This window comes from Crocodylus siamensis, chromosome 2 (genome assembly GCF_052110815.1).
Source record: "Crocodylus siamensis isolate JL-2025a chromosome 2, ASM5211081v1, whole genome shotgun sequence".
NCBI lineage: Eukaryota > Metazoa > Chordata > Crocodylia > Crocodylidae > Crocodylus > Crocodylus siamensis.
The window spans coordinates 176,055,678-176,081,707 of NC_143396.1; the positions used below are offsets into that span (position 1 = coordinate 176,055,678).

At 45.0% G+C, this 26,030-nt stretch overlaps 1 protein-coding gene across 1 annotated transcript in view; it reads right to left on the reverse strand.

Moving 5' to 3' along the window:
• CDHR5 (cadherin related family member 5) overlaps positions 1-19,267 on the reverse strand; it is a 33,097-nt gene extending 13,830 nt beyond the window's left edge. Inside the window, exons 1-10 of the mRNA XM_090032394.1 lie at positions 19,037-19,267; positions 18,670-18,845; positions 14,760-14,810; positions 12,982-13,074; positions 11,039-11,137; positions 8,481-8,591; positions 8,020-8,193; positions 6,249-6,339; positions 3,988-4,085; positions 1,996-2,202 (exon numbers count right to left, since the gene is read on the reverse strand). Coding sequence (XP_089888520.1) covers positions 1,996-2,202; positions 3,988-4,085; positions 6,249-6,339; positions 8,020-8,193; positions 8,481-8,591; positions 11,039-11,137; positions 12,982-13,074; positions 14,760-14,810; positions 18,670-18,845; positions 19,037-19,103 — 1,167 coding nt within the window. The 5' untranslated portion in view covers positions 19,104-19,267. The remainder of the gene's footprint in view (positions 1-1,995; positions 2,203-3,987; positions 4,086-6,248; positions 6,340-8,019; positions 8,194-8,480; positions 8,592-11,038; positions 11,138-12,981; positions 13,075-14,759; positions 14,811-18,669; positions 18,846-19,036) is intronic.
• Positions 19,268-26,030: the final 6,763 nt, after the last annotated feature.

Sequence of the window (26,030 nt, forward strand, 5' to 3'; positions counted from 1 at the left end):
GCCTGCTCCAGAGAGCAGGGCTGGCCCTGTACTTCTGATCCCTAGCTGGAGCAGTGAGGGCTGGCTGACAAGGGAGTAGAGGGGGCAGCCTGGCTGAGAATGCAGCCCAGTCTATGGGATGGGGGGGGACTGCCCACCCCAAAAGCAAACCCCAACTGGGATCTGGGGCCAGGGAGGGAGGTTAAACACCCCTTCCCCCACTCAAACTTACTGCTGCTGCAACTGTGGACTACAAATCCTAGAGGCACCTGGAAGGAGGAACAGGAAGTGACAAGCAACCCTGTAGAGTCCTGCTGCTGTAATTCTGGATTGCAAATCCCAGAGACCTCAGGGGCAGCAGGAAGAAGTGAACACTCAGCCAGAGATCCATGTTCTAGCACCCCCTAGCTTCTGGTTTGAGCCACTGCAGGCATATGACTGCATTTCCTGATTTAGAGGTAAATGTCTGCTCATTTCTATTTCAATTTAATCTGTGCATCTTAGACAAACCTGCGAAGACTGAACCTATTCAGCCTCAGGCTTTTTGACTGTCTGTATCTAGCCTTGATGTTGTTAAAATGGAGATGGATATAAAGTGCTAAAAATATTAGATACTCCATGCCCTCAAACTCATAAGTGTTTTGGTTTCAAGTTATGGAAGAGTCCTAAGTCAGATGTCATTCATGCCATTGCAAACCTTTGCCTACACATAAATGGCCAGGGGTTCTGTAATTATTGGCCAGGGTCAACACTGTTTCGGTGCTGAAGGCCAGCATAAATTTTACCACTTAAGTTTTATTTTGATGGCATGAGTAGGGCAAGGGTGGTGCCATGAACCTTGAGATGGGCTTCCCTATTGAGGTGTATTTCCCCTCTGTCTGTACAAAATGGCACTGTTAGGTTGCACACTGTGTTCTGGATGCCCTTACACCAGTTGTAATTGGCAATTTTTTTTTTAACCTAAATAACAAATAGATTGCCATGCCATTGCTCCTGCCACAGGCTCCTATCAAGAGCATACCTCTCAAATTGAGCCCTCCTGAAATGTCTATGTAAACAACGCATCTTGCAGCAAGACTAGAAAACTAGCAGGTTCAGACTTTGGCTTTCTGGGCTTTGCTACCAGAGTAGATGGCATCACCTGCCTTCTACAGGCCTGATGATGTTCCCATTTAAGTTAATGGAAAACCTCCTGTTGAAGACTCTTCTGAATGTGGTTATAACTATTCCTACCAGAGTTCAGAGAACACTAACATCAGTTCAGCATCACTGGGCAGTACACATGCACATTTACTGTGCAGTAACTGACATTACATTACATTACATTGCAGTATGGACATGCACCTACACATGTACACCTGTATCGCACAGTAAATATGGTGACTTACTCTGACTTGAGTGTAAATTTGATACTTGCATAATGCAGGTATCAATTTATGCCTGATTAGTTACTGCACAGTGATGCACACGTAGATGCGTTACTGTGCAGTAACCCAGGGGGCCTCCCTGCTGCGTCTACCCAGCCACTAGGGGGCTGGCCTGAGCCCAGCCCCAGGGCTCATGGCTGGCTGCCTCTCCTGGCTTCAACTTGGGACTAAAGTTAGTCCCAAGTGCTAGCAGCCATGTGGCTGGAAGCTGGAGGTCCCCACAGTGGCCACAGGGGCACATGGCAGGCTGCTCTTACCTAGGACTAAATTTATTCCCAGGTTGCCTGCATGTGTAGACACCAGCCTATTCCCGCTTACTGAGTAGTAATTTACTGTGCAGCAAATTTAAGCCAGTTAAATCATGTATAGACACGCCCACTGAGTTGAATCATGTGGGTGCACTGGTGAGAGCATTAGGCCATGGAAGATACCTGGTGAGAGATGAGAGGGGTAGGATGGATACTGGTTTCCTTATTCTGTTCCTAGTGGAAATGCTAGGGAAGCATGTTACCATCCTGTTCCCCCATTCCCTAATACTGGTCCAAAGACAACATAAAGACAGAAGGAAGCTAAGCACTTTGTTCCTTACATTAGGGAAATCTTCATCAACTGCAAAGATCTTCAGGGGTTTGGAAGGAGCTCCAGCCTCCATGACCAGACTGTTACGGGTAAGGCCAGTAGACACTGTCCCTGTGTAGTTCATGTGCTCAAAGTATGGTGCGTGGATACTTTTGTCAATTACTTTGATCTCTACAGTAGTTAAAGCATATTTCTCTATGCTGTTGACTTGGGTGGCCTGCAAAAGAAAGAGACAAAGAGATGGAGGTACTAATGCCAGCTATTCCTATTTTTGGTCTGATCAGAGTGGATCTAGGATTTTGAAAAGTGGACTGGGGTGGAGAGGTCACTGGCATGGAGGCTTTGATCATCAGCCAAGACTGGTTCCCAAAATCAGGGTTCTTGAAAGCAGAGAGTACACTGCGCATGTACTACAGAGTTGAAGGAGGGTATAACCATACCACAGGATTTACCCCTGGGCATGATGGACTTGATCCAAAATCTGTTGAAGTCAGTGGGATTCTTGCCATTGATTCCAATGAGCTTTGAGTTAGGGGGTGTTAGAGGCGGGAATAAGTTAACATTTAGGGCACGGACACATGGTCAGAACACCTGGGTTCAAGGCCTGTCTTTGCCATTGTCTTCCTCTGTGATCCTGGATTAATCTTTTAATGTCACCACTTTCCCCTGAGTTTAATCATCTGGAGACATGAGGCACTCGTGCTACAGTTTCTATCTGTGAAGTGCTTTGAAACTTTTCAGGGCAAAGTGCACCAAGACTTAGTAGAGCCAGATACTCTGAACCAACACATGCAACTGTGTTGTGTACTGCAAACAAGCTCCTCCATTTGCTGCTTGGTTCTTTAGAGCTTTGCGCATACATTGTTTGGGAAAGAAATGTCTTGATGCTCTTAACTCTCTAGGAGCTTTTCTGTAGGAGGTGATTATACAGTTGCTTTGATGCAGATGATGATGATGATGATGATACCCAAGTCCCACATCATTTTAAGAACATAAGTGCCAGACTGCTCAGACCAATGGTCCATCTAGCTCAGTATCTTGTGTCCAGCAGTGACAGGAGTGGATACTTTAGAGCAGGGGTGTGAAACATGCGGGCCATGGAGCCATTCTGTTTGGTCTGTCAGACTACCAGTGTTGCTGGGAAATGTGGCCTGTCGCAGAATGGCTGTCAGGGACAGGAGATGCAGCCCCTGTCACCCTCTGGTCACTTCACCAGTCACCACTGCTGCAGCCCTATCTCCCCAGCTGCCAGCCCCCACTGCTGGAGCTAGAGCTGCCACCACAGCAGGGGCATACAGTGGGCAGCAGTTTGATGCACAGGACATGCGTTGGGGGCTGGAGTCACTGCTGTGTCCTCTGAGTCAAAGCTGGAGCTGCCACTGTATGCTGTGGTCTAAAGCTGAACCAGGTGTTCTGGTCCAGAGCCAGAACTACCACCGGTGCAACAGTTTCAACATGCTCCAGTCTGAATCAGACCTGCAAGGAGTCCTATGGTCCTGATCTGCCCAGGGCACACGGTGAGTTTGACACCAAAGCTTTAGAGGGCATACGTTGAACAGGGTATATCTAGAGTAATCTATCACCTGTCCATTATCCTCCCTGGCATCCAACATCATTAGTTTAGAGATAACAGAGGATAGATCTCTGACCATTTTTAGTACCACTTTCAAATAGATTAAAATACAAATAGGTGGTACTTCAATTATAGCTTCTCAAGAAATCCTTTTCTGATGACACAAGTCAGCTATCTTAATACAGGTCAAAATTCTCCCTGCTTGTAGCAGGAATTTTGCTTATGGAGCACTGCAGAACTAGTCCCAGCTTCCAGGGGTATGTCATGTTTGGGCATCTCAAGAGAAATATGTGTGGTTTTTACTGAGGTTTGTGACCCAAGTCTAATGCTACAGTTTCCTTTATTCTTCACCCATTGAGCTTGTTATCTTCTACAAGGCCAGGAATACTGGAACTAAGCCTTGGGGTTCTGGGATGTCAGGAGACTTACCATGACATGCAAAATAAATGTTTCTGGTGTATTCACTGCTTTGTTCATAGTTAGGTTCCCCGTATCAGAATTCAATAAGAATACATCATTCGTGTTTCCTAAAGAAATGGGAAGACTAGTTAGGACTAGAATTGTTTATGAAATGCATTTAATAAGATATCTTGAGCTTTTGGTGTGACTCGTGTTTTTGCACATCAGAAATATTATATCTCATGCAGTACTGTTGTTGACCTTGTCCGGCTGTCAGCTTTGACGACTGGATGTGTAGTCTATGGAGGTAGTACTAACTCGACAAAAAAACCCAGTATCCTGAGAACAGCAGAAAGATGCCTGTGAGCCTAACTAGAGGAAGTTTCATAGTTGTTACGGGCTGGAAGGGACCTTACAGATCATTGGGTCCAGACCCCCTGCACGTGGGCAGGAAAGACTGCTAGGATGAAATGTTCCCAGCAATATGGGAGTCAAGACATTTTTTGAAGATCACCAGGGTGGACAGTCGACTGTACCTCTTCTGGGGGGAGCCTGTTCCAAACCCTTGGCACTCTACTTGTAAAGAAGTGCATTGGTGAATTCCAAAAGCAAGGATAGCTTTTCTTACACAAATACCTGTCTTGAACAGGCAAGGAATGTGTTTATTTTCACTGTAACCTGTTCAACTGCGTTAGGTAACTCAGTCAACCTGAAAGAAGTATGCTACATACGTGCTTCACTGCTATTAGCAATATGCATTATTCTTTACAATAGTGCATCCTTTCCAAAAGCAGCCATGATTAAGTCTAATATACTTATGCCAGCATAGCCTGTTCTTACTGAATCACAGACCTAGATGCTGTTAGGAGTGTTTAACCCTAAGTGCTTCTTGTTCAGTGTTAGTCTCTAGTCATTAGCCTAAAAGAATTGCTCAGTGCTAAGCCTCCTCCCTGTAACTGCATCATATAACTACCAAAGTAAATTCTGAATGGCCAGCACCTCAAGAATACAGGAATCTTTCTGAGGAGAAACTTCCACATGTTCAAAATCCTTCTTACAGTGCTCAAGTTAGGTATATCCTGCTTGGGTTTTGTTACTAGGTGCCAATAGTTTTAGAATCTATAAAGGTAGCAATATTTTTGAGCCATACCACTTTAGAACTTGCAGGATGTTTGAACTTTCCAAACCATGGTCTGAACGAAGAAGACACAACCATCAGAAGTCACGGAATAACATTTCTTATTTATTGTACCTGGAATCTCCAAGTGACATCTGAGCCCCATGGTGAAAGGCTTTGCTCTTATGCCTAGTAAGACCCAGACCCTGCCTCTAAGAATTTGTAAGCTAAAAAGAAATAGTCAAAGAAAACTTAATCTCTGTGCCACTATTGCCCATCTTCAAAATGAGAATAAGTGCCATGCCTAGGACCATAAAGGAAGTATATGGAACTGAGCCAGGAATAGAACACAGGCCTTCAAGTTCCCAATGTAGCATGTTAACCACATGGCCATTCTTCTACTTACAGAAAGGAATTAAAGCATATTCATACTCCACTCAGTTGCATTGTTCAGTGTTTCCTCCTTCCTTTATTGCAACTATTTCAGTGACCTTCAGAAGTAAAGATGACTAGAGAACTAACAATCTGTCCCATCTGCCTGAACTGGCAGCTCATTAACTGTAATTGTCAATCAACTGATCTTTCTTTTTTTAAAAACTCTGACCCAAAAAATGCCCTATTTGGTGACATAAATCAGGTGATTATATTCAAGTCTCATCCTTGAAATCAAGTCCAGTGTAGGGAATCTTTAAATGCCAAAATGGTGCAGAAATGAAACTCTTGACTATAAATGAAAATGATGATCGTCTCAATTTTTTTGGCTCACACAGATCTAATGGTGGATGGAATCAATGTGACTAGAATGAAAAAAGTTGGCCCCTTTCATTCAGTCCTAAATATGTCTTATCTGAGAGACCAGGATCTCCAACAGAGACTGCAATAACTTCAGTTTGTAGGAAGTTATTTCTCTTTCTCTTCCTCTCTATTGTCTGTCTTGTCTGCTTGGACCATAAGCACTTTAAGGTTCCTCCTCTGTGTCTGTGTAACTCCTAGAGCAATGCAGGTAATGAGCTCAGTTGGCTTCTCATGACATAACAACAATTGCAGTAATTTTGTTTACATAGAGGTGGATTGTCATGGCTCTCTATTACTTGTGATGGTAAATAAAATATGGAAGCTTTGAAAAGATGAGCAATGGAAGTGAATGTTTGTAAAGGCAGGAACTTCTACTCACCTTCAATAATGCTGTACACTATTTTTTCATTCAAGGTATAGTCAGGATCGATAGCATAGACAGGTCCAGGTTTCAGGTTCAGAGGTTCCATCTGCAATAACATCAGTGATCTAATGAAGAATATCTTGCATTTGAGTCTGTCTAACTCTATCCCAACTATGCAGCTTGTCCAATAAAATATATCACTCTAAGAAATCCTTGCCTCTTGCATTAAAAAAACCCAAATGCCAGATGCTTGCAGAACTTTCATATCCAAATGGTACTTTGTACAACTGAAAGAAGCAAGATTTATTTGGCAATGTCTTTTATTGGAGCACCTATATAGTTGGGAGGAGAGACATTAAACAAGCTTTCAGACACAAAACACCTCTTGTCTAGTCTAGGAAAGAAGCTGGGAAGAAAGTTAAGATCTCTCCCCGCTATGTGGTTGGTCAAACAAAAGAGATAACAAAATCCTTGATTCTTGCATATTCCTTGGTCCATCCTGGTTATGACAACACTATAATTCTTCTACAGCTTTGGATACTAGATCTTTTAGGCTGAAATTTCCTGCTATGAGTTGATCATGAGAGAACAGAGATAATAAAGAACAGGATTCAGTTTTGTACAGCTTCTTCCTTGTTCTAGGCATTTTTCAGAAGCAAAGAAAAGCAACACAATGCTTTGTTGTGAATTGCTGGTCTCAATGGGCTGATGTTAACTCAACACCCAGAGCAACATCCTCATCTATAATGGAAGTCAAAAGCCTGTTTGTGATTGAGCAGTAGAGGTTGTATTAGGCATCCACCCTAGGGGGGAATTTCCTGTTCAGTTACACCAGTCTAGTCCTACCTTTCTTGTTCAAAAAGCTGATGCATATATTCTGTCCCGCTGAACAGGGAAGTCTGCAATGGTTGTCTTTGACAACAATATTTTCCTTATACCCTTTTACTTAGGATTTCCATCTTGGGGGGAAGATGAAGTCTCCAAAGACCACAGACTAGAAATGGACAAATGCCACAAAGCATCTGGTCTCCTCATTCATCATCAAGTCAGATGGTGGCTCCTGGTGGCCAGGAGAAAGCAGAGCTTGCAGTTCTAATCCTGCATTTCCAAAGGGTTCTGGATCACTTTTTGTGGAATGCAGAACCACGCGATCACTGTGCTTAACACACTTCTCTCCTTTTCTTATGGCAATACCGCGTTACATACTTAAACAGTGCTGGTGCAGTGCAGTGGTGACCTTGTTGTGTGCAGACCACATCCATGATGTGTGGGAAAACATCTGCCCTCAGCTGAAAAACAGCTTTTCAAAGAAGGGTCACCATATCCAGGGCTGGATTGAGTAAAACAATTCAATCCCCCAGCTGTCCCTAAGGCTCACACCTCAGCAGAAGGTAAACTTGGATGGGAGGGAAGAAGGGTGGTAATGGTGGCTGGAGGCCCTCCATATCATGACAAGTTACCTCCACTAAACAGTGGGCCTGGCCTGCTATGATGATAGACATGAGACAGATTGGCTTTCCCTTTTTCTCTATGGCTTTTCATCAATCGGCTGAACATTGCCTGCAGGCTCAGGGAGCTATTGTGGCTTTGATCTGTAGTAGGTTCAGATTTCAAGCTTTCCTAGGAAACCTCTAAGGCTAGAGGGTTCACTTAAAGCTTAGGTTCTATCACCATGAGAAATGTTCCCAAGGTCTGTTCTTTAACTTAGCTTTAAACATGTTTCCAGGGCTGAAGACCAGTCCCAACATACAGGCTGAAAGCAGAAGCTCCTGTGTAAGTGGCATACCGTTTGCTCTGAGATGTTGATTCTTCCAGCGTAACCAGTGTTTAAACAAACTTTATTGCTCATAGCCACAGGTTTACATGGCAGAAACCAGGGAGGTTTAGTGTCAGCCTGTTGGATATTTATGTTGATTGTTGCATTGGCTGTATTAGTATCTGCACTGCCAGGAGCCCTGTCCTGTACACAAAAGAAAGGAAGAATGTTCCTGTTAGCAGCAAGGCATTTTTCCAACATGGAACTCCCCCTCCCCACAATGCAAAATCAGGCAGCCCAGATCCTTAGCTGAAGTATAGCATTGTTACTACAACAGTGTAAATCTACTGAAATCTGCTTATGTCAGCAGAAGTCCCAGCCCAGTACCCCATGACAGACAGACAATGACAGCAGATATTGCTGAATGGAAGATGTAGCCAGCAGCAGCTGTGGCAGGAAATGTGAGGATTTTTCTTGTTGAAAGAACTTACCCTCGCAAGCAAGACTAACTGCATAAATTTATTTTTGTCATAGTCCAGTGCTTTGCGCAAATAGATGGCTGGGTTGTTAACTCCTTGGATGTTAAAAAACTCAGTTGCTTCCTGGAAAAAAAACAACAAGAAGGAACAAAAGGCTGATAATTGTCTCCGTTACACAGGAGTGAGCAGCATTTCAGAGTAGTGCTTAATGTGCTGCTTAACATCATGGCTCTCAACCTTTTCAGACTCAAAGTATCCCTCAGAAAATGCTGACTGTTAGCTTTCCCTTGCATTTTGACTACGGAAAAATAATAGGCAATTTTTCTGTTGCAGAGAACTCAGAAAGACCACAACACTCTGATTTCCTATTTGAAATCTCTGGGTTTATCTTTGAATCATGTAGATGTTTGCGCACCTAACAGTGCTAATATTTTGTGGCATCCCATGCTATGCCCAAAGGTTCCACGGCACCGTGATTGAGAATCACTGGCTTAACGTATCAGCCAACCTTGATCCCTGAGACTGAAGCTAAGTACAGACATTCAAAAAATTCCAAGCAGCAGTGCTCTATTGCACTTTACTTGAAATGCTATTAATTAGAGTGGAAGTGAACCAAACAGAGGTTCACCATTAGGCGGGGGGATCGAAGCCTGCCCACACTGGCCAAGGTCAGCAGCCTGGGGGTGCTCTCACACTCCTCCCAGGAGGCTGCTGGAGTGGCTCTCTCCCCAGCCCTGCCCCCATCAGGTGGTGATGGTCAATAGCAGCTGGGGAACATAGCCCCTGTGCTGCAAGACCCCCCCTCCCCTCAACTTCCTGGGGTGGGTTTTGAGGCAGGGCAGGCCAAGTCCATGCAGCAAGGAGCTCTGTTCCCCCACCACCAGTTCCTGGTGTACAGTGAAACGCCATGCACAGCTCCAAGCTGCAGCTCCTGGCTGCAGCTGTCAAGAGGCAGAGGTGGGGTGAGGTAGAAAGGACCCCCTTGCCTTGTGGGCCTGGCCTGGCTGCAAAAGGTGGAGGTGGGGTGGAACGGAGCCCCCTATCCTTGCAGGCTCAGCCTGGATCCTCCCAATACCCCAACCAGGGTGGATGGGCTGGGGACTCTAGAGGCAAGGGGGCTCCATTCCACCCTGCACCACCCTCTCCAGCTCCAGCCTGGCAAAGCCCAGCTGGCACCAGGCTGCTGCTCCCTCTTCCTCCCCATCACCTTCCCCCTCCCTCCCCTGCTGACAGCTTCAGGGGTGGGCCTGGGCTGGTGCCTAGACCTGCAAAAAATTAACCTTTGAGGGAACACAAGTTCCCTAAAGTGTTCTGCTCTATAGCACCTTTAGCTAATAGCTGATTTGACGAGGGTTAAGTTTTCACATGTTCGGCCATTTTAAAAGTGCTCTGCAGCCATGCATGTGTATTTTGCTGCAGCTGTAGAGTGCTTTCAGGGGCCCGATTGGAAAAAAAAAAAAAGTAACTTGTGTAACCACCCTTAGAGAGGGATCCACCATTTTAAGAGTGCTTTATGTACTTCAAATGCCTGTTCTGTTACAGCTGTGCTTAATATGTAGTAAGTGTAACTTCTGTCCAGGCCCTGGTGGGTCTTTATATGGGAAGCACAGGCAGGGGCCTTGTCTATTCTTGGGTTATTCTCCATGTGCTCCGTGGCAAGCCCAGAAGTGGACTGGAAGGACTTGTGGTCCACTTCCAGGTCTCCCAGGGAGTGCACTGGGGGCCCTCTCCCCCGCACCTCCCCGGCTCAGTGATCGGCTGCAGGGGGACTCTGGGTGCCCCCCCAGACCCAGGAGGCACCAGTCACTGAGCCAGGGAGGTACAGGGCCCCCCCCCCGGCTGAGCTCCCCAGTGGACCTGAAAGCCAACTGAAAGTGCTTCTAATCCACTTCTGGGTCTGCTGCCAAGCATGCTGAGGGGCCCCCTGTGCTTCTGTGGGACACTCCATGTGCCCCAGCATCGCAGCAGTCATGAGCCCCTGCTACCTAGAGGTATGTTGAAAAAACATTTGAAGCTGTGTCTATGTCTGAATCTCTGAATCTTTCCAAATCTCTCTGAATTGGTTTGGAGGGTTCCGATTTGATTTGGATAGATTAAAGGGTCCTCTGATTCGACTCAGATTCAGAGATTCAGCCACCAAATTGGGCCGAATATCCACCAACTCAAATCAAGGACTGAAGCTTTGCACAGCCCTATCAGATAGATGTGATGTTACTTTGGGCGGGTCGTCTGTCTCAGGGTTAGTGTCTGTGGGTGCATCTCCATGAGATGCTTGCTGTGCAGTAGACTAATACCACTGTGCAGTAGCGTGCCAGGCAAAACCTGTACTAATACACTACTGCACAGTGTTATTAGGTTACTGCACCATAAGCATCACAAAAAACCCATGTGCCGGCACTACTATGCAGTAGCACGAGTTACTGCACATTTAGTACTTAATTATTCAAGTAGTAAACTTAATGCACAGTAACTATGGCGTATTAATGAACATGTACATGAGCCCTGCATGAATGAGAAACAAAGAAGTCTTTGCACTTTTTTTTACAAGATTGGCGAACAAATATACTCACTGGAGTAGTCCCTCTAAGTTCATAATATATGGTGTCCTGGTCAAGGTCAGTAGCGCTTACTCTATCCGTGGATAGAACAACGGAACTCACTCTTGTATCCTGAAAAGAGATTTTCATATTTGCTTGGTTTTTTCCACTCATAGCAGTAGTTATATAGTGGATAGAGAAGCCTCATTAGTATGTTTTGTATTTCATTATACTATTTCGCCCAGTACTTTCTATGCTCCCCCCGACCATGTTTAATGCTAGGTGCTGTGAAAGCCTTGTCTAGTCCTGATGGGAGTCCTAGAATAGTGTTGCTGAACTGTGATGGCCCCAATAAGAACTGCATTGCTAAAATCCCCTAGTGTAACAGGGATGGCCATCATCTTGACTGATATACTAGGGATTGAACCAGAACTAGAAGCTTAAGCTAAAGCCCAGGTTTCCTAGCTGCTGTCACAGGCTTGTATCATATCATTGGCACAGAGGAGGTGTAGCAGGGCACTAAGACGTGCCTGCTCCTTAAGGCTGAAGAAGCCTGGCCAGGGAGCTCTGCAGGCCAAACAGAGCTCCCCAGCTGCAGGTTGTCGGGGTAACAACCTAAGGGAGTACTTGGCCACACCTGCCCATATCACCTGACCGGCAGAAGGCAGGGTTCTGGGATATATAAGCCCAGGCTGTAGCTAGCAGATGTATGCTCTCTCTCTGGCAACTGATGGAGAAGGAGCTCCTGCTCATTGAAGCTACTTGAGACCTGGTGCTGCCTGCCTAGCTCTCCCAATACTGACTGCTCTGCTATCTAGGTGCTACCTAACTACAGTGAGTCTCCTGGGTACCTAAAATAGGTACATGTTACTCTGAGTGAAAGTTTGTTCCCTTAAAGGGGCATAGCACTGTTATTATTTAAGTTGTAGCCTAGGGGCTTGTGTTGTTTGTGTTCATGTTTACTATGGAGGATTGGGATGAGGCTAGAAGGGGAGGTTTGGAGGCCTCATTAGTGCCTGGAGAGAGAGGACATAAGATTTGGTATAGTCTAGTGTCAGGCACAGCACCCGTAGCAGCATGGGGGTGCAGGCAGAGGGCTGCAGTGAGCCCATAGTGCCAGGGGGGTGCAGCTAAGGGGGTGCAGACCAGGTGCCCAGGAGAGAGGCACTGAGTCAGGCATCCGAGAGAAGGCACAGAAAGCCAGTCACTACAGAACTCAGTGCTTGTGTGTTGCAGACAGACAAGAGCCCGAGGCTTAATGTCAGAGGCATATAGAGTTGATGACAGTAGTAACACCTGTGAGGCATGGGACATGTGTAGGGGAGGTCGGAGCGTGCATGTACAGTCCGGTATAGCTGAGCACATTAAGGGGAGCCTCCTGCTTAATGAACAACTTAATTATTTACAAACAAGGCATGGCAGATGACATAGGCAGGCAGACTTCCCAAGACAGGTGGGTAGGCTGATGCAGAGGTCAGCTTCAGGACGGCCTCCTGTCACAGGGAGGGATCTGTAATAGGTACTAACTAGTGGGTTATACAGACAAGACTGGAGAGCTGGAAATGTGAGGTGTGCTAAGGCTGAGTGTGCTTTGCTCTTTGTGTTTTTCATTATGGTTACCCAGGCTACTGGCTGACTTTCAGAAATGATGAGCAGCACTGCTAACAGCTGAAGTCACTAGTAAAAGCTGCAAAGGACTCATTGCCTCTGAATGTCAGGTCCCAAATGTCTGTGACTACAGAGGCCGTATCAATCAGCCAGTCTCTCCTGAAGGGTCAAGGGGAGGATTGTCTGCACCACCTGTAAAAATCTCTAGGAAAAGATCAAGTTTTGCTCAGTGTGTTTTTTCTTGCACTTTTTTAGAACTGGTCTCCAGAAAACATGGTTGTAAATCTTTCCTTCTACCAAGATCAGAGTGCAAGGCCTTTGATTCAGAATCTCCCCTTTATGCACAAAGGCTTCTGTAAAGTTCTTACCTCGGGAACATTTACAGTGAAATCTGGTTGCTTAAATACTGGGCTGTTATCATTCAAGTTGACAACGGTCACTATCACCTCCAGAGAATAAACCTTGGGGAGAGCAGGGAGAGAAAATATCACAATAAAATCATTAGGGGTTGGTACAAACTGGCTGACATAAGCTGAGGACATGGCTTGAGGATGAATTAGCTGAGTGCTAGAATTTTAGGCTAAATCATGGAGTGGGTTTGGATTTGGATGATGGCTATGAAATCTTGTGGATGGTCTGGGATTTCCTCTTTCCATGACAAGTAAATGCTTTAAGCATGACAAACCTACAACCCTTGTGAAGGATTGTCAATTAAGAAGAAACTTAATGCCAGCATTCAGTGTTGCTTACTGCTATCTAATAATAACTAGGCCTGTGAGTGAACAGCGATCCAATCCAGCTTCGGATGGCCATGATCCAATCCGGAGCTCCAAACCGGGTTTCCGCTTCAATCCGGCCAAAGCGGCTCTTAAGCTTCGGAGCTGCCTTTGGAGATCCGGCCATAGGGTATGATGGGGAATCAATTAAATAGCTATAACTTTGTTGTGTTTTGTTGGATGAAACTTGCAGAGATGGTAGCCTCTGCTGAGAGCATGAAACCTGCCAAGTTTCAAGAATATTGGTACAGGGGCTTGGGGGGAATTGTACCCCAAATTATTGAAAGCCAAATTCGTATCACGGCTGTATGTTACAACACAGGGAGGTCAAAACTGCAGGGCTGGTAGCTGTTACTGAGGCCACAAAGCCTGCCAAGTTTCAAGAAGATCGGTGTAGGGGTTTGGGGGGAACTGCACCTCAAGCTGCAGACAAGCAAAACTCGTGCCATGGGTGACCCTGCACATGTTCAAGTGCAGCAGGGTGGCAGCTGCAGGGATGGTGGCCCCTGCAGGGATGCCTGCCAGCTGTGGAGGAGACAGGTGCAGGGCGTTCTGGGGCCCAGCACCCCTGGCTGCTGACGGACAAAACTTGTGCCAAGACTGTGTGAGTTGTGGGGCGTTTGACTGTCTGTATTGAGTCTTTCCTCTCCTTAGCCTGGTTTTGTAGGTGCTAACTGATGCTCGTTAAGTGGCTATGTAGTAGCTAGGTCCTGTGTACTGAGCTGGGCCCTGAGTCCCCGGTCCCTGAGTGAATCATGATTGATCAATTGGTAACTGGGAGCACAGCAGCTTAGCAGCCAGGCCTGCAGCAGTGTCTCCCCTGCCCGCCCCAAGATGGACAGTCAGTCCCACAAGCACCCATGGCACCGGTTTTGCTTGTCCACACCTTGAGGTGCAGTTCCCCTCAAACCCCTACACTGATCTTCTTGAAACATGGCAGGCTTTGTGACCTTAGTAAGAGCTACCAGCCCTGCAGTTTTGACCCTGCTATGTTGTAACACATAGATGTGACAGGAGTTTTGCTCTCAATAATTTGGGGTGCTGGTCCCCCCCCAAACCCTTACACAGATCTTATTGAAACTTGGCAGGCTTCATTCTCTCTGCAGAGTCTACCACACCTGAAAAGTTAATCCAAAACAGACAAAAACCAATAAAGTTATTGATAGTTTGTTTCCCCGTTACACCCTATGGCCGGATCTCCGAGGTGGCTCTGAAGCGCTCCGGGAAGCCGAACAAGGCAGCATTTCGACTCGGATGTGCTGCTCAGACCCCAATGCGTCCCAAGCTTCTCCAGATCCAAAGCTCTGTCCGAAGCCTCGAACAGCCCTAATAATAACTAATATAGCAGAATTTTTGGAGGTGATACTCACTTGTACATTCCCTTGAGTGCAAAGCAGGCTTAAAATGTATATATCTTGTTTCTGTATTAACAAAAAAAAACCAACAACAACAAAAGAAAACAATCAGTTAGAAAACATTAAGAAGCACATAAGTGCCATTTACTGGCATAGCCAGGTATCCTGTCACACTGTGGCAGAGAGTAGATCTTGAAGGAGTGGCAGAACAGGGCACAGTGAGAAGTTTCCCCTCCCTGCCGCTGTCCCATTGCAGCTGCTGCCTTGCTGAGAGGCTTAGGGAGCACTTATTCAGAGGCTGCATGGCTGTCTACCATGCTCAATACCTATGCATGGATACTTCCTCCATGAATTGGTCCAATCCTCTTCTGAACTGGGTTAAGGTACAAGCTGTCGCATCATCCTGTGGCAACCAGTTCCAAAAGTTAATGATATGCTCTCTGAAAAAGAGCTACTTTTTGTTAGCTTTAAATCTACTATCTAATAGTTTCCTATTATGTTCCCTAGTGTTAACATTGTGAATGGTAATAAATAACAAATTCCTATTTACCAGTATCGTAACTTGGGGCAGATGCCTGGGCCATCAGTCCCAGGGGCTATCTTAGATGGTGTGCCAGATTTGCCTTGCACCCCAGGAGTTTTTGCCAGAGCAACAGGGATTGCCCCCACAGGAGTCCAGCAGGGACAGCCCCTCACCCAGTACCGTATCTTGGAGGGTAAGGAGTTAGTGCAGTGGTGCTCCCCCTTACACCCTAGGGAGTCTTTGCCATAGCAGGTGCAGCCCTGCCCTCTGTAGTATATTTGGGCAGGGAGAAGGAGTAAACAGGGCACTAGGGGTGGCTCCTAGGGAGTGCATTGCTGTAGCTGGTCTGCAACTGATCTGAATAATCCCTTCCTCCTGCCCCAGGTGCTAAAGGAGTTCATTACACCTCTACTATTTTTTTCTCTGCACCATTTAATATTTTGTAAACCTCTGTCATGTCCTTCCTCAAGCATCTCTTTTCCGAACTGGGAAGTCCCAGCCTATTTAGTCTGTCCTCATATGAAAACCCCTACTCTGATCATCCTTGTTGCACTTCTTTGTAGCTTTTCTAATTCTTCTATATACCTTGAGGCATGCAAACCAAAACTGTGCGTAGTATTCAAAGTGAGGACACACCATAGATTTATTAAGGGGCATAATAATACATTTTGGTTTGTTTACAATTCTCTTTTTAATAACTCTGAACATTTCATTTGTCTTTTTGACCAACACTGAGCTAGTGTTTTTAGCGATGCTAGAATTTCAATGACGCCAAGATCTCATTCCTGTGTGGTAACAGTTAATGTAAAGCCCATCATGATGCATGTATATTTTGGGTTATTTTATCCCATGTGCATCACTTTGCATTTATCAACATTGAACTTCATTTGCCCTTTTGTTGTGAATTTTATGACAAACATCTGTAGTTCTTCACAGTCCACTTTGGCCTTTACCATTCTGAATAATCTTATGTCATTGGCAAACTTGGCCATTTTACTACTGATCCCCTTTTCCAGGTCACTTACAAATATTTTAAACAGCACTTGTCCCAACACAGATCCCTGCAGGGCCTCACTGTTTACTTCTCGTTCTGAAAATTGACCATTTATCCCTACTTCCTGTTTTTATCAGTAAGCCAGTTTTCAGATCCACAAGCGGACATTCCCTCTAATATGTCAACCTACTTTTAAGAGCCTTTGATGTAGGACTTTGAAGTGTTTTTTTGGAAGTTCAGATATAATATGTCAACTGGACTATTAAATTTCCTTGATCCACATTCTTGTTGAAACACTCAGAGAACTCTAGCACATTGGTAAGGTATAACCTCCCTTTACAGAACCCAGGCTGATTTCTCCCTGGCAAGGCCTGCTTGTCCATATGCTGAACAATCCTTTTTTTTAATTATTGCTTCTACCATTTTGCCAGGAACATAAGCTAGACGTATTTCCTGGAGTCCCTCTGGAGCCCATTTTTAAAAATTGAAGTTACATTGGCAACTGTCCTGTCCTCTGGTACCAAAGCTGTTTTTAGTGGTAGGTTGCATATTCAGTAAGTAGATCAGCTATTTTGGATTTGAGCTTCAAGACTCTAAAGTAAATACCATCAGGTCCTAGTGATTTCTTCCTGCTTAGTTTTATTAATGTCTTCTAAAACGTCATCTACTGATACCTCAATGTGAATCAAGTCTACTGACCTGTCCCCTGGGCTCTGGTGAGAGGAATCTCCCCACCATCTTCCCCAGTAAAGGCTGATACAATTTAGGTGGAACTCATTTAGGCTGTATATAGATGTGTCGTTCTGACTCAGGACTGATTACCCAGAGGTTTGACTTGGATCAAAACAGGAGCTGCACAGTCATATACACATGTAACCTTTCCAAGATGCATTGCTGCCTGTTCAGTAGTAGGTGGCCAGCAAGAGCACACAGCCCAACAGACTGGAATGAACCATCATAATCGTACAGATGTACAATAGGATATTCTGGGGAAAAAAGTGTTATTATGTTTTATCTGCCTACTGCAGAGGGACCTGAAGCAGGACAGCAGACACGTACATCTGTACAATCCCAGAACTAGAGACTTTCTCCTGTGACAAATGCTACATCTGTGCATAACTTCCATTTCTCAACTATGGCCTCTTTAAGCATTTCTTTTACACCCTCATTATCCAGTAGCCCAACTAAGTCTCTGACAGACTTTCTACCTCTAATGTTCTTAAAGAAAGCCTATGCTTCAAGTAAAATAAGAAAATATGTGCTTTGATCAATCAGGGCCTCCAGGATCCTTTTGTTAAATTTAAAAAAGAGAGGGATTTTTCCTTTCCTTTTACAGGTTTCCAATTAGTTTCTGATCTCAGTACCGTGAGTACCAACTTGAAATAATTCCACCGTTTTCCAAAAAGTTGTTTCACCTTTTCAGAGGTGTAAAACAGATCAGAAACCATCCTCACATATGAGAGTGAACCGAGGAGCTCTCTATGGTGTGTGTGTGTGTGAGACAGAGACAGCAGTCTTTGAAGCTTTGCAGGGTTTCTGTTTAACAGATAGCAATTGCTGCAATTACATCCATTATGAGGGCCAAGTGCTTGTCTAACTCCCCTGTACAATTGATGCCCCTTGGCTGTAATGTGGAATTTTGTCTACAGGGAGATTTGAAGTAGATTCAGGCAAGCTAAGATGGAGATTTTTATTGAATGAGATGACAATGAATCATACAGCAAATACAGATGGTGGGGGGGGGAGCAGGTATTTATTTTTAGATTCAATTTATTATTGTGCAACATGCCGCAGAGTTTAATTTTACATCTGGGAAAACATGGTTATGTTGCAAAAGCTGTTTCTGGGAGCAAGGTAAAGCTTGTACAGGACGGGGAAGCTATAGCTGGGTAGAAAACTGACCCTTGACTCCTGAGGAGGAGAGCTTGGCATGATCCCAGTGGATGGATGGTAAACTAATTAGCTGGGAAATAGTTAACAAGATTGAACATTTACATTTCAAAATGGAAAGGCCATGGAAGGGAACAGGATTTTTTTTGCATGCTAGCTTTATTTCACAAACGCACACGGACAAGGCGCGCACACGGACCAGCTGCGTGTGTTCGGAACTCAGCTGATCTCCACTTAAGACCCCATATCCTGCTCCATTAAGCAACATGCCTTATGTCCTTCCTGGAGTGGATTTCTCACAACACAGTTGGGCCATACTTCTACATGCAGGTTCCCTGCTTAAGCTATTAAAGCTCAGGAAAACTGAAAAGGTTTCAGTAAAATGGGGGCCATTTTAAAAAGCTTCACTTGCTACGACTGACAGAGCCATTGGATTGTCACGGTAAAAAGTATACTATAGAAAGTGTTTTGCAATGTTAAATTAGCTGATATTTGCATTTTTTCATGTAATAACTTACCTCATAGTCCAAGGAACAGTTTAGAATCAGTTCTGTGTCACGAATGGCGAAGCAATTTCCATCCACTGTAGGACTGATTTTTACTGTGATACCAGCAGCCTTTGTAATGGTGGTCACCACTAAGCCAGCAGAGTTATTTTCATTTACCACTGGCTTGACATTATTTACAGAGCATGCTGAAAAAAAGGCACGATATTTCCGTCAGACACAGGAATTGCCAAACTGGATCAGATCTAAGGTGCATTCACTCCAGCAGCTAGTCTCCAGCTATGGCTGATGCCCTGGAAGAAGCCATTCAGCATCCTGAGGTAGGCAGCCATGGAGATTTTCGCTTTCATCCATCCAGACTCCAAAGGCATTGACTTACCTTGGCTCTGTACTAGGGGTAGCACCAGAAAGAGTATGTAGGCAGAGAGCTGATGAGAAACAGCCATGGCGCAGATGGCAGAAAGCAAAAGGAAACCCTGGCTGTGGGCAGGGCACTCCTGCCTCTCTTCTCCCTTGGAGTCAGCAGTACTTTGTCATCCATTTACTGCTCTGAATGGTGGTGAAGAACATCGCATGGCTGGCACTAATTCCCAACTGCTGCCACTCAACCTTTGCCTCCTTGCCCTATTGGATGAATCATTTATGATTTATTTACCGGTACCTGGGTACTGGGCGTGATGAGCAGTTAATGCCACATCTCTTCTGTGGCTCTGTCCTTTTGATTCTTAACTCTTGCAGGGACTGTGAGAAATTCAAAATGTTTTAAGATTAGGTGCAGAATGTCCCCAAATAAATGTGGAAGCAGGGTGCTTGTTGACCCCTAAAAAGCTGTCTGCTTGTCCTGACTTCTCCAGTCATGGGCACCATATAATTACCAAGTGTGTGCGCAACAATATATACCAAGCTAATGATGTGGGTTAACTTTGCACCTCATACATACCTGTTCTTGATGAGAATATTTCTTGGTAGACTTAATAGTGATTCAAGCCAAACTTAGCTAGCTTCTCCCCGTGCATTATTCTATGCCATCTGTGTCTCGTCGGCTCTGTTCTGGTGCAAGCCCTATTCTCCCTGTCATCTTTGCTCTCTCCCTGCTCCTAATAGCACTATATTACATTGCTCACTGGAAGCTAGAGGTAAAGTGTAACAACTACAGTGGAAGGAGAAGGTAGAATGGTCTGGGCCCAGGGGGTAGGACTCCTGCTTTCTGCTCAAGCTAGGCATTAGCATGCCTGGATACTCTTGCAGTCCCTACCACTGATGTCTCCTGTGCCCTTGTGCAAGTCATCTGTACCTTACTTTTTTCTTTTATAAAATGTTTCTTTTTCAGAGGGATATTAGGAAGCCTATGCTTTTAAAACATGACTACTGGTGCTTGATGCACAGATTCTTGGCCATCCAACCCCTATGACAGCCTGATATTTTTTTCCCCCTCCCAAAGGGATCAGCACTTTGTGAAAAATTGTAGTCCTTTGAGGAACTTCTAGCTGGGCATCTAACATTTTTTGTCACTTTTAAAGACAGAGGGCATCAGGGGTGCAAAGTATTCTGCTATTCACAGATAACGAACAGTGCAAAAGTCAAAGTAGTATAATTCTGTTGCAAGGGGGTTTTCCTCTTGTCTCTCTTTCAAGCTACTGGAGCATGAAGAGGTTAGGAGTTGATGTGTATTCCGTATGATAATAAACTATGTCGGAACTGAACAAGGGGTGCTTTTACTAAGATACTATTTAACTAGGAAGTTACAGCAGAGGAATAGGTGCTAAACATCTTATTAAAAGGTTCATTGGGGAAGAAGATGAAAATCTGGGAACTATTTCTGGCTCTCACCAATTCTTGGTGTGTCTTTTTAATTAAGTCACTCTGTGCCTAAGTTCTTCTACCTGTGAAATGGGGATATTGTATTTTGTTTGTTATGTTCATTTAAATTATAAACTTTTAGGTATAGAGACTGTTCCTTACTCTGTGTGTGTGTGTGTATGTGTGTGCACACACACATCTGTGCATATGTCTCTGCACATACAGCAGCAAGCACCTTGAGGCCTGGATTTCAGACAAAATTCATAGGTCCTCCATCCTGCAAAAGGGATCCTGGAAATGATTCTTTCTTTTCCCCGCTTGACATCAAGGTTTCATTTGCTCATGGGAGGTCTTTCCTAAGAGAAGTTGCAGCAGCACTCTGCCTCAGCCTTGAAGGTTTGCAAAGCTTATATTATACCCCATTTCTCTCTTTCAGGATGTGAGTGTAAGTAAACTCCGACTGCTTTTGATGTTTCTTTGTGTGACGTATTGACAAAAGATAAGGTCACACAGCAACTTGGCTTCTTTGTATGATTTCATTTAGCAGTAGAACAAGCCAGATACCACTCTCAGAGTTAGCTTCTTGGACTGCATGTACACGCCACAAGATTTGCCCTTTAAGACGCTGCAACTGTTTTTGTTTGCACGAACAGGATTTCCTGCCACTTTAAAATCTTTTCAGCGCATTAAAGTAAAACTCCTGGGACGTAGTTTAGTTTGTGTCACCAATTACATCGCCGTATCAATGGATTCTTTGTGTGCAAACACAAAAGCACTCAAAGACAAGCTTCTTTGTCCACCAGATAACGCTGTGGCTTTTTTGTAGCTCACCCCTTTGTCCACCAGATGGTGCTTTGAACTGGCGCAAGGTGGCAGCCCCATCCCAGTGTTGGGGGAGCAGGGGGCTGCAGGTCAGGAGCGAAGCACACTGGCAAGACTGGGGGAAAGGAGGGTGTTGGGCTTAAATTTGAGCTCTGCTTTTTTGTGGGTGAGGAGAACTATGTGTTTAACTACTGACACTTGTTTGATAATTAGTTAGAAGCTTCACTACAAAATTATCCATTAAACACAAAGTAACTAAACAACTGGGGTTGCCAGTATACAAGTAGTCAACTTTACTGGGATTGCCAGAATACAAACAGGCAGTTATCAAAAACTGAGTGTGTTAACATGGCTCCTTACCACATAAGTCTGGTTGGAACTGTTACTTGGGAGGCATTCCCCTCAGTCAGTTGTACCGGGCAAGCTTCCTGGGTTGCGATTGTTCCAAATCTAAAGGCTTGGTCTTCCTTTAGAAATCCATGCCAGTCTCTCCCTCAAATCCAAGAAGGTGATTCAAACAGTGAACGGTGATTTTACTTGCTTAGTCTATTTTAATAGGGTTGTGCAAAATGGGCCATAGTCCATTTGGATTTGGCCCGAATTGGGGGACAGTGATCAATTTGTTGATTCGCATCACTGTCCCAATTCAATTCAGCTGAATTCAAATATGAAGATTTGATGCTGATTCGGAGAATCAGCAATTCAAGCACAGACACAGCTTTAAATGTTGGGGGGGGGGTTGTTTTTTGGGTTGTTTTTTTTTTTTTTTACATATGTCGAGGTACCATGTGCAGCTTACGAATGGTGGGGTGGATGGAGCATCCCACAGGAGCATGGAGAGGTGCCTGGCAGCGGACCTACAAGTGGTCCAGAAGTACTTCTGGTCCACTTCTGGGTCTGCTGCCAAGTGCATGGGTGCCCCTCCAGACCCAGGAGGCACCAGTTGCTGAGTCAAGGGGTGAAGCAGGGGGTTCCTTGTGCGCTCCACAATGGACACGGACCAGAAACACTTCTGGTGCACTTCCAGATGTGCCACTGAGTGCGCTGGGGACCCCCCTCCACTCCCATGGGACGTTCCTTCCTCCCCAGCATCTCAGCATTCACGAGTTGCCTGGTACCTTGAGATACGTAGAAAAAACATTTAAAGCTGTGTCTATGTCTGAATCGTTGAATCTCTCTGAATCAATTTTTGGAGGGTTCAGATTTGATTTGGAGAGATTAAAGGGTCTCCTGGTTAGATTCGTATTTGGAGATTTGGCCAGCAAATTGGGCCGAATCTCCATTGAATTGAATCAGCGACTGAAGCTTCGCACAGCCCTACTAATTTAAGCCTTTAGTGACATCACTATTACTAAGGCTAGCCAAGCTTGACTATATAATATTTTGGAAGCTTTATAATAGCACAGCCTTAACACCTGGAATAATTAGTATGAGAACAGGAAAATAGTCCCAATGGTCACCAATGTTATTTTAATTTATTGTTCCATTGTTCTGGATGTTCCTTGACATTCATTTTACTGGGGTTAACTTTAGGCTGCAATCATTGCCAACTCTTAACTGAATCATCTCAAAAAGGCTTCTGGGAGTTCAGTCAACTTCACCCAAACCAACTCTGGTCATGTCTTTTTTGCAACGCCTCCTCTCCTTGGTAGCTAGGAAAATCTTTTCCAGTGCTACCACTTACTCTTTTGTCCTGACTATTGTACTTGAGGCAGTTGGGGCCACCAACTGAGTGTTAGATTTTCTGCCAGGCACATTAGAGTTTTTTTAATGTGGATAGGGAAGTAAAAGCTGCTTATGAATTTTCTCCTTCTGAATTTGTTTTTGGATGATTCATGCCAGTTGGTGCATTTGGACTACCATTCCAGTTTGAGCAACTACCATAATGATGATGATGCCCAGCAAAACAACAAGTGGGTGCATTATTGCATTCAAAATTCATGTAGCTTTTGGAGACCATTACCATATTGATTCCCAAAAGCTATGATATGTCATCTTTTTAAGGCAGTCCAAAATTTGAGTAACTTGATCTACATCATGATGAACTGTAATAAGGGCACTTGGGCCTTTTATTTTTTTGCTTCTTGCAATCGAATTTGCAAATCTGGGTGCTGCAACATTTGTTTCAGCAAAGTTGTATTTATTTCTATGTGTAAGGGTTTAACATACTCACACAAAACAAAATCAGCTTTAAGTGCTTGACTAATATATGCAGGGACATCATAATTAAAATTACAGCACTGAAGCTTTAACACTTATTATCTGGATTGGGGTCCAATTCAAAATGACACTTTCCCTTGCGATGGGTTAAGACAAATTCACTAATTTTATTACATGGTCTTCACAGACAAATCCAAGATCATGTTCTATAACGCAGGCTTTCAAATTAACAGCTTTCCAAGTATTATCTTTTTTTGATAGGCCCAACTACTGTGACTCATTGAATATAAAACTGAGCCATTTACATTTATTTTCAATTGGATATACTTGTAAGTGCTGAGCATGTGCAACAGTTGTCACATATGCAGCAACAACATTCTGTGCAACACCCATGTGAATTTACCAATTTTCACCAACTTTGCAAGTTTCACTCTTCTTTGGTGGCATTGTCCCAAACTATCTTACAAATTTCATTTGGTAAAATAACATTTTTACCATCTCAAATCAAATTCATTATTAAGGTCTGCATCCGTGTTTGTACTTGACATGTCCCTAGCATTAAGCTGCATTCACCTTTTAGCGCTCCCAAGGCATTTGCTAGTATTTGTATGGCATTTTTGTTAATCGTTTCCATTCAGGAAGTAGCGTGATAGCAAAAAAGTGACTTGTTTCTAATGGTGTCAATGAGGACTTTAATGGAACTGTCAGGGATTCGAGTTTTGTTTTGATACCATGCATTTTATTAGCCAAAGTCTCCTCACTTACAGTGTTTATGATTTCCAAACCTGTTCAGGTTCCTCCAAGGACTGTTTCTAGGAAGTTATGCTTTTGTTTCCCACGGGGGTCCAAGTATCATTTAGCCATCCATGCTTTTCATCCTTCCTCTAATGGGGTTACAACAGCAGCACATGCCTTGTAGGGCTGTGCGAAGCTTCAGGTACTGATTCAATTCGGAGGAGATTCAGCCCAATTTCAGGTTTGGCTGATTTAGGGGACAGTGATTTGAATCACTGTCCCAAATCGATTCAGCTAAATCTGATTCAGAGATTCAGCTGCTGCCGAATCTCTGAATCACACTGGCCCCATCCCCCACCTGCTCTCAATGGCTGCCCTGCCCACCCCACTCTTTGGAGAAAAAAACAAAACAAAATGAAAAAAGCCCCCACTCACTGGCTGCTGCTGGGCGGGGGGGCGGTGATCCCTGCTGCCTCCCACTGCCCCAGACCACATGGGGGTGCTCTACCATGAGCCCCCCAACTGCTGCCTGCCCCCTGCCCCAGGTCCCAGCCCTTTAAATAAATAATAAGTAAAAAAAACCCAGAAAAGCCCTGACTTGCCAGCTCCTGCCTGGTGAGGAGCGGTTCCCGCTGCCCCACACTGCATGTGGGGCTCTTCCACGAGCCCCCAGAAGCCCCGAGGGTGCTGCAGTACCGGTGAGTATGGAGGGTGGGAGGGTTGCAGTTTTTTAAGGGCTGGGAGCTGGGGTGGGTGGGGCAGCCATGGTGGGGCTGGTAGAGGTTGGTGGGGCTCATGGCAGAGCCCTTCACGCTTCATGGGGAAGTGGGGTTTGGCAGCCTCTGGTGAGTGGGGGCTTTTTTAAAAAACCAGGAGCTGGGGCAGGCAGGACAGCCATGGGGGGACTGGGGCAGCAGATGAGGGTCAGGAAGCGCTCAGGGGTGTGGAGGAGCAAGCAGGGGAGAGAGCCTGGCAGGGGCCCCCCCCCATGGTCCCCTCCTCCTTATCGGCATGGAGTCTGGGTCTAGTTCCCTGCTGCAGCCGGCAGGGACTACCTGAATTACCAAAGCTCTCCAAATCTTTTCTGAATAGATTCAGAGAGCTTTGAATTAATTCAGACCTTTTAATTGGTCTCCTGATTCAATTTTGGAGATTTGGCCATGGAAACTCTTCCAAATTGAATCAGCACCCAAAGCTTTGCACAACCCTAGTAACTGTGGCAGAAGGCCACCTCTGTTTCTCCCCAAAAGCTCTGCTCTGTGACAGTTTGGTTAAGATGGGCCCTACAGAGGAACTGCTTGCCTCCAGAGGGAATCTCCACCTGCCTCTGGATGATACTTGTGAGTAAGCTACTTGAGATCTAACTAGATATATGCATTTGAGTTACTGCAAGCTATGATCAAAGGCTACCCTGCCATATCAGTTTGCTCTATGGGATTTCTCTGATATTGCTCTACCCTATACCCTATTCCAACCCTACCCCTTATAACAATAAAGTTCTCCTTTGTACCTAGTGTGGGAGACGTATTGGGAATAGGTCTGGATTATGCCTTGGGGTCCCCTTGGCTTGGCTGACTAAGGGAGACCAGTACTTGTACTTTGACTGAGGGAAGCATCCTAAGTTTTTGAATGAAGTACCCTTGAGGGCTACTAGGCCTGTGTTTCCCAGGGTGCACAGAGCCAGAATAAAGCCCAGCCCTGGGTAGTGACAGTGTTACCCCCAGGCTAGTGGGTGTGCTCCAGGAAGGGGGTTGGCCTGAGGTGAGGCGCCCCTAAGGAGGCACTCAGAGCCTGGAAGGTGGTTGGGCACAGTGAGGTGGGTGACTTAGTGCAGGAGAGCCCCCTACTGGCCCACC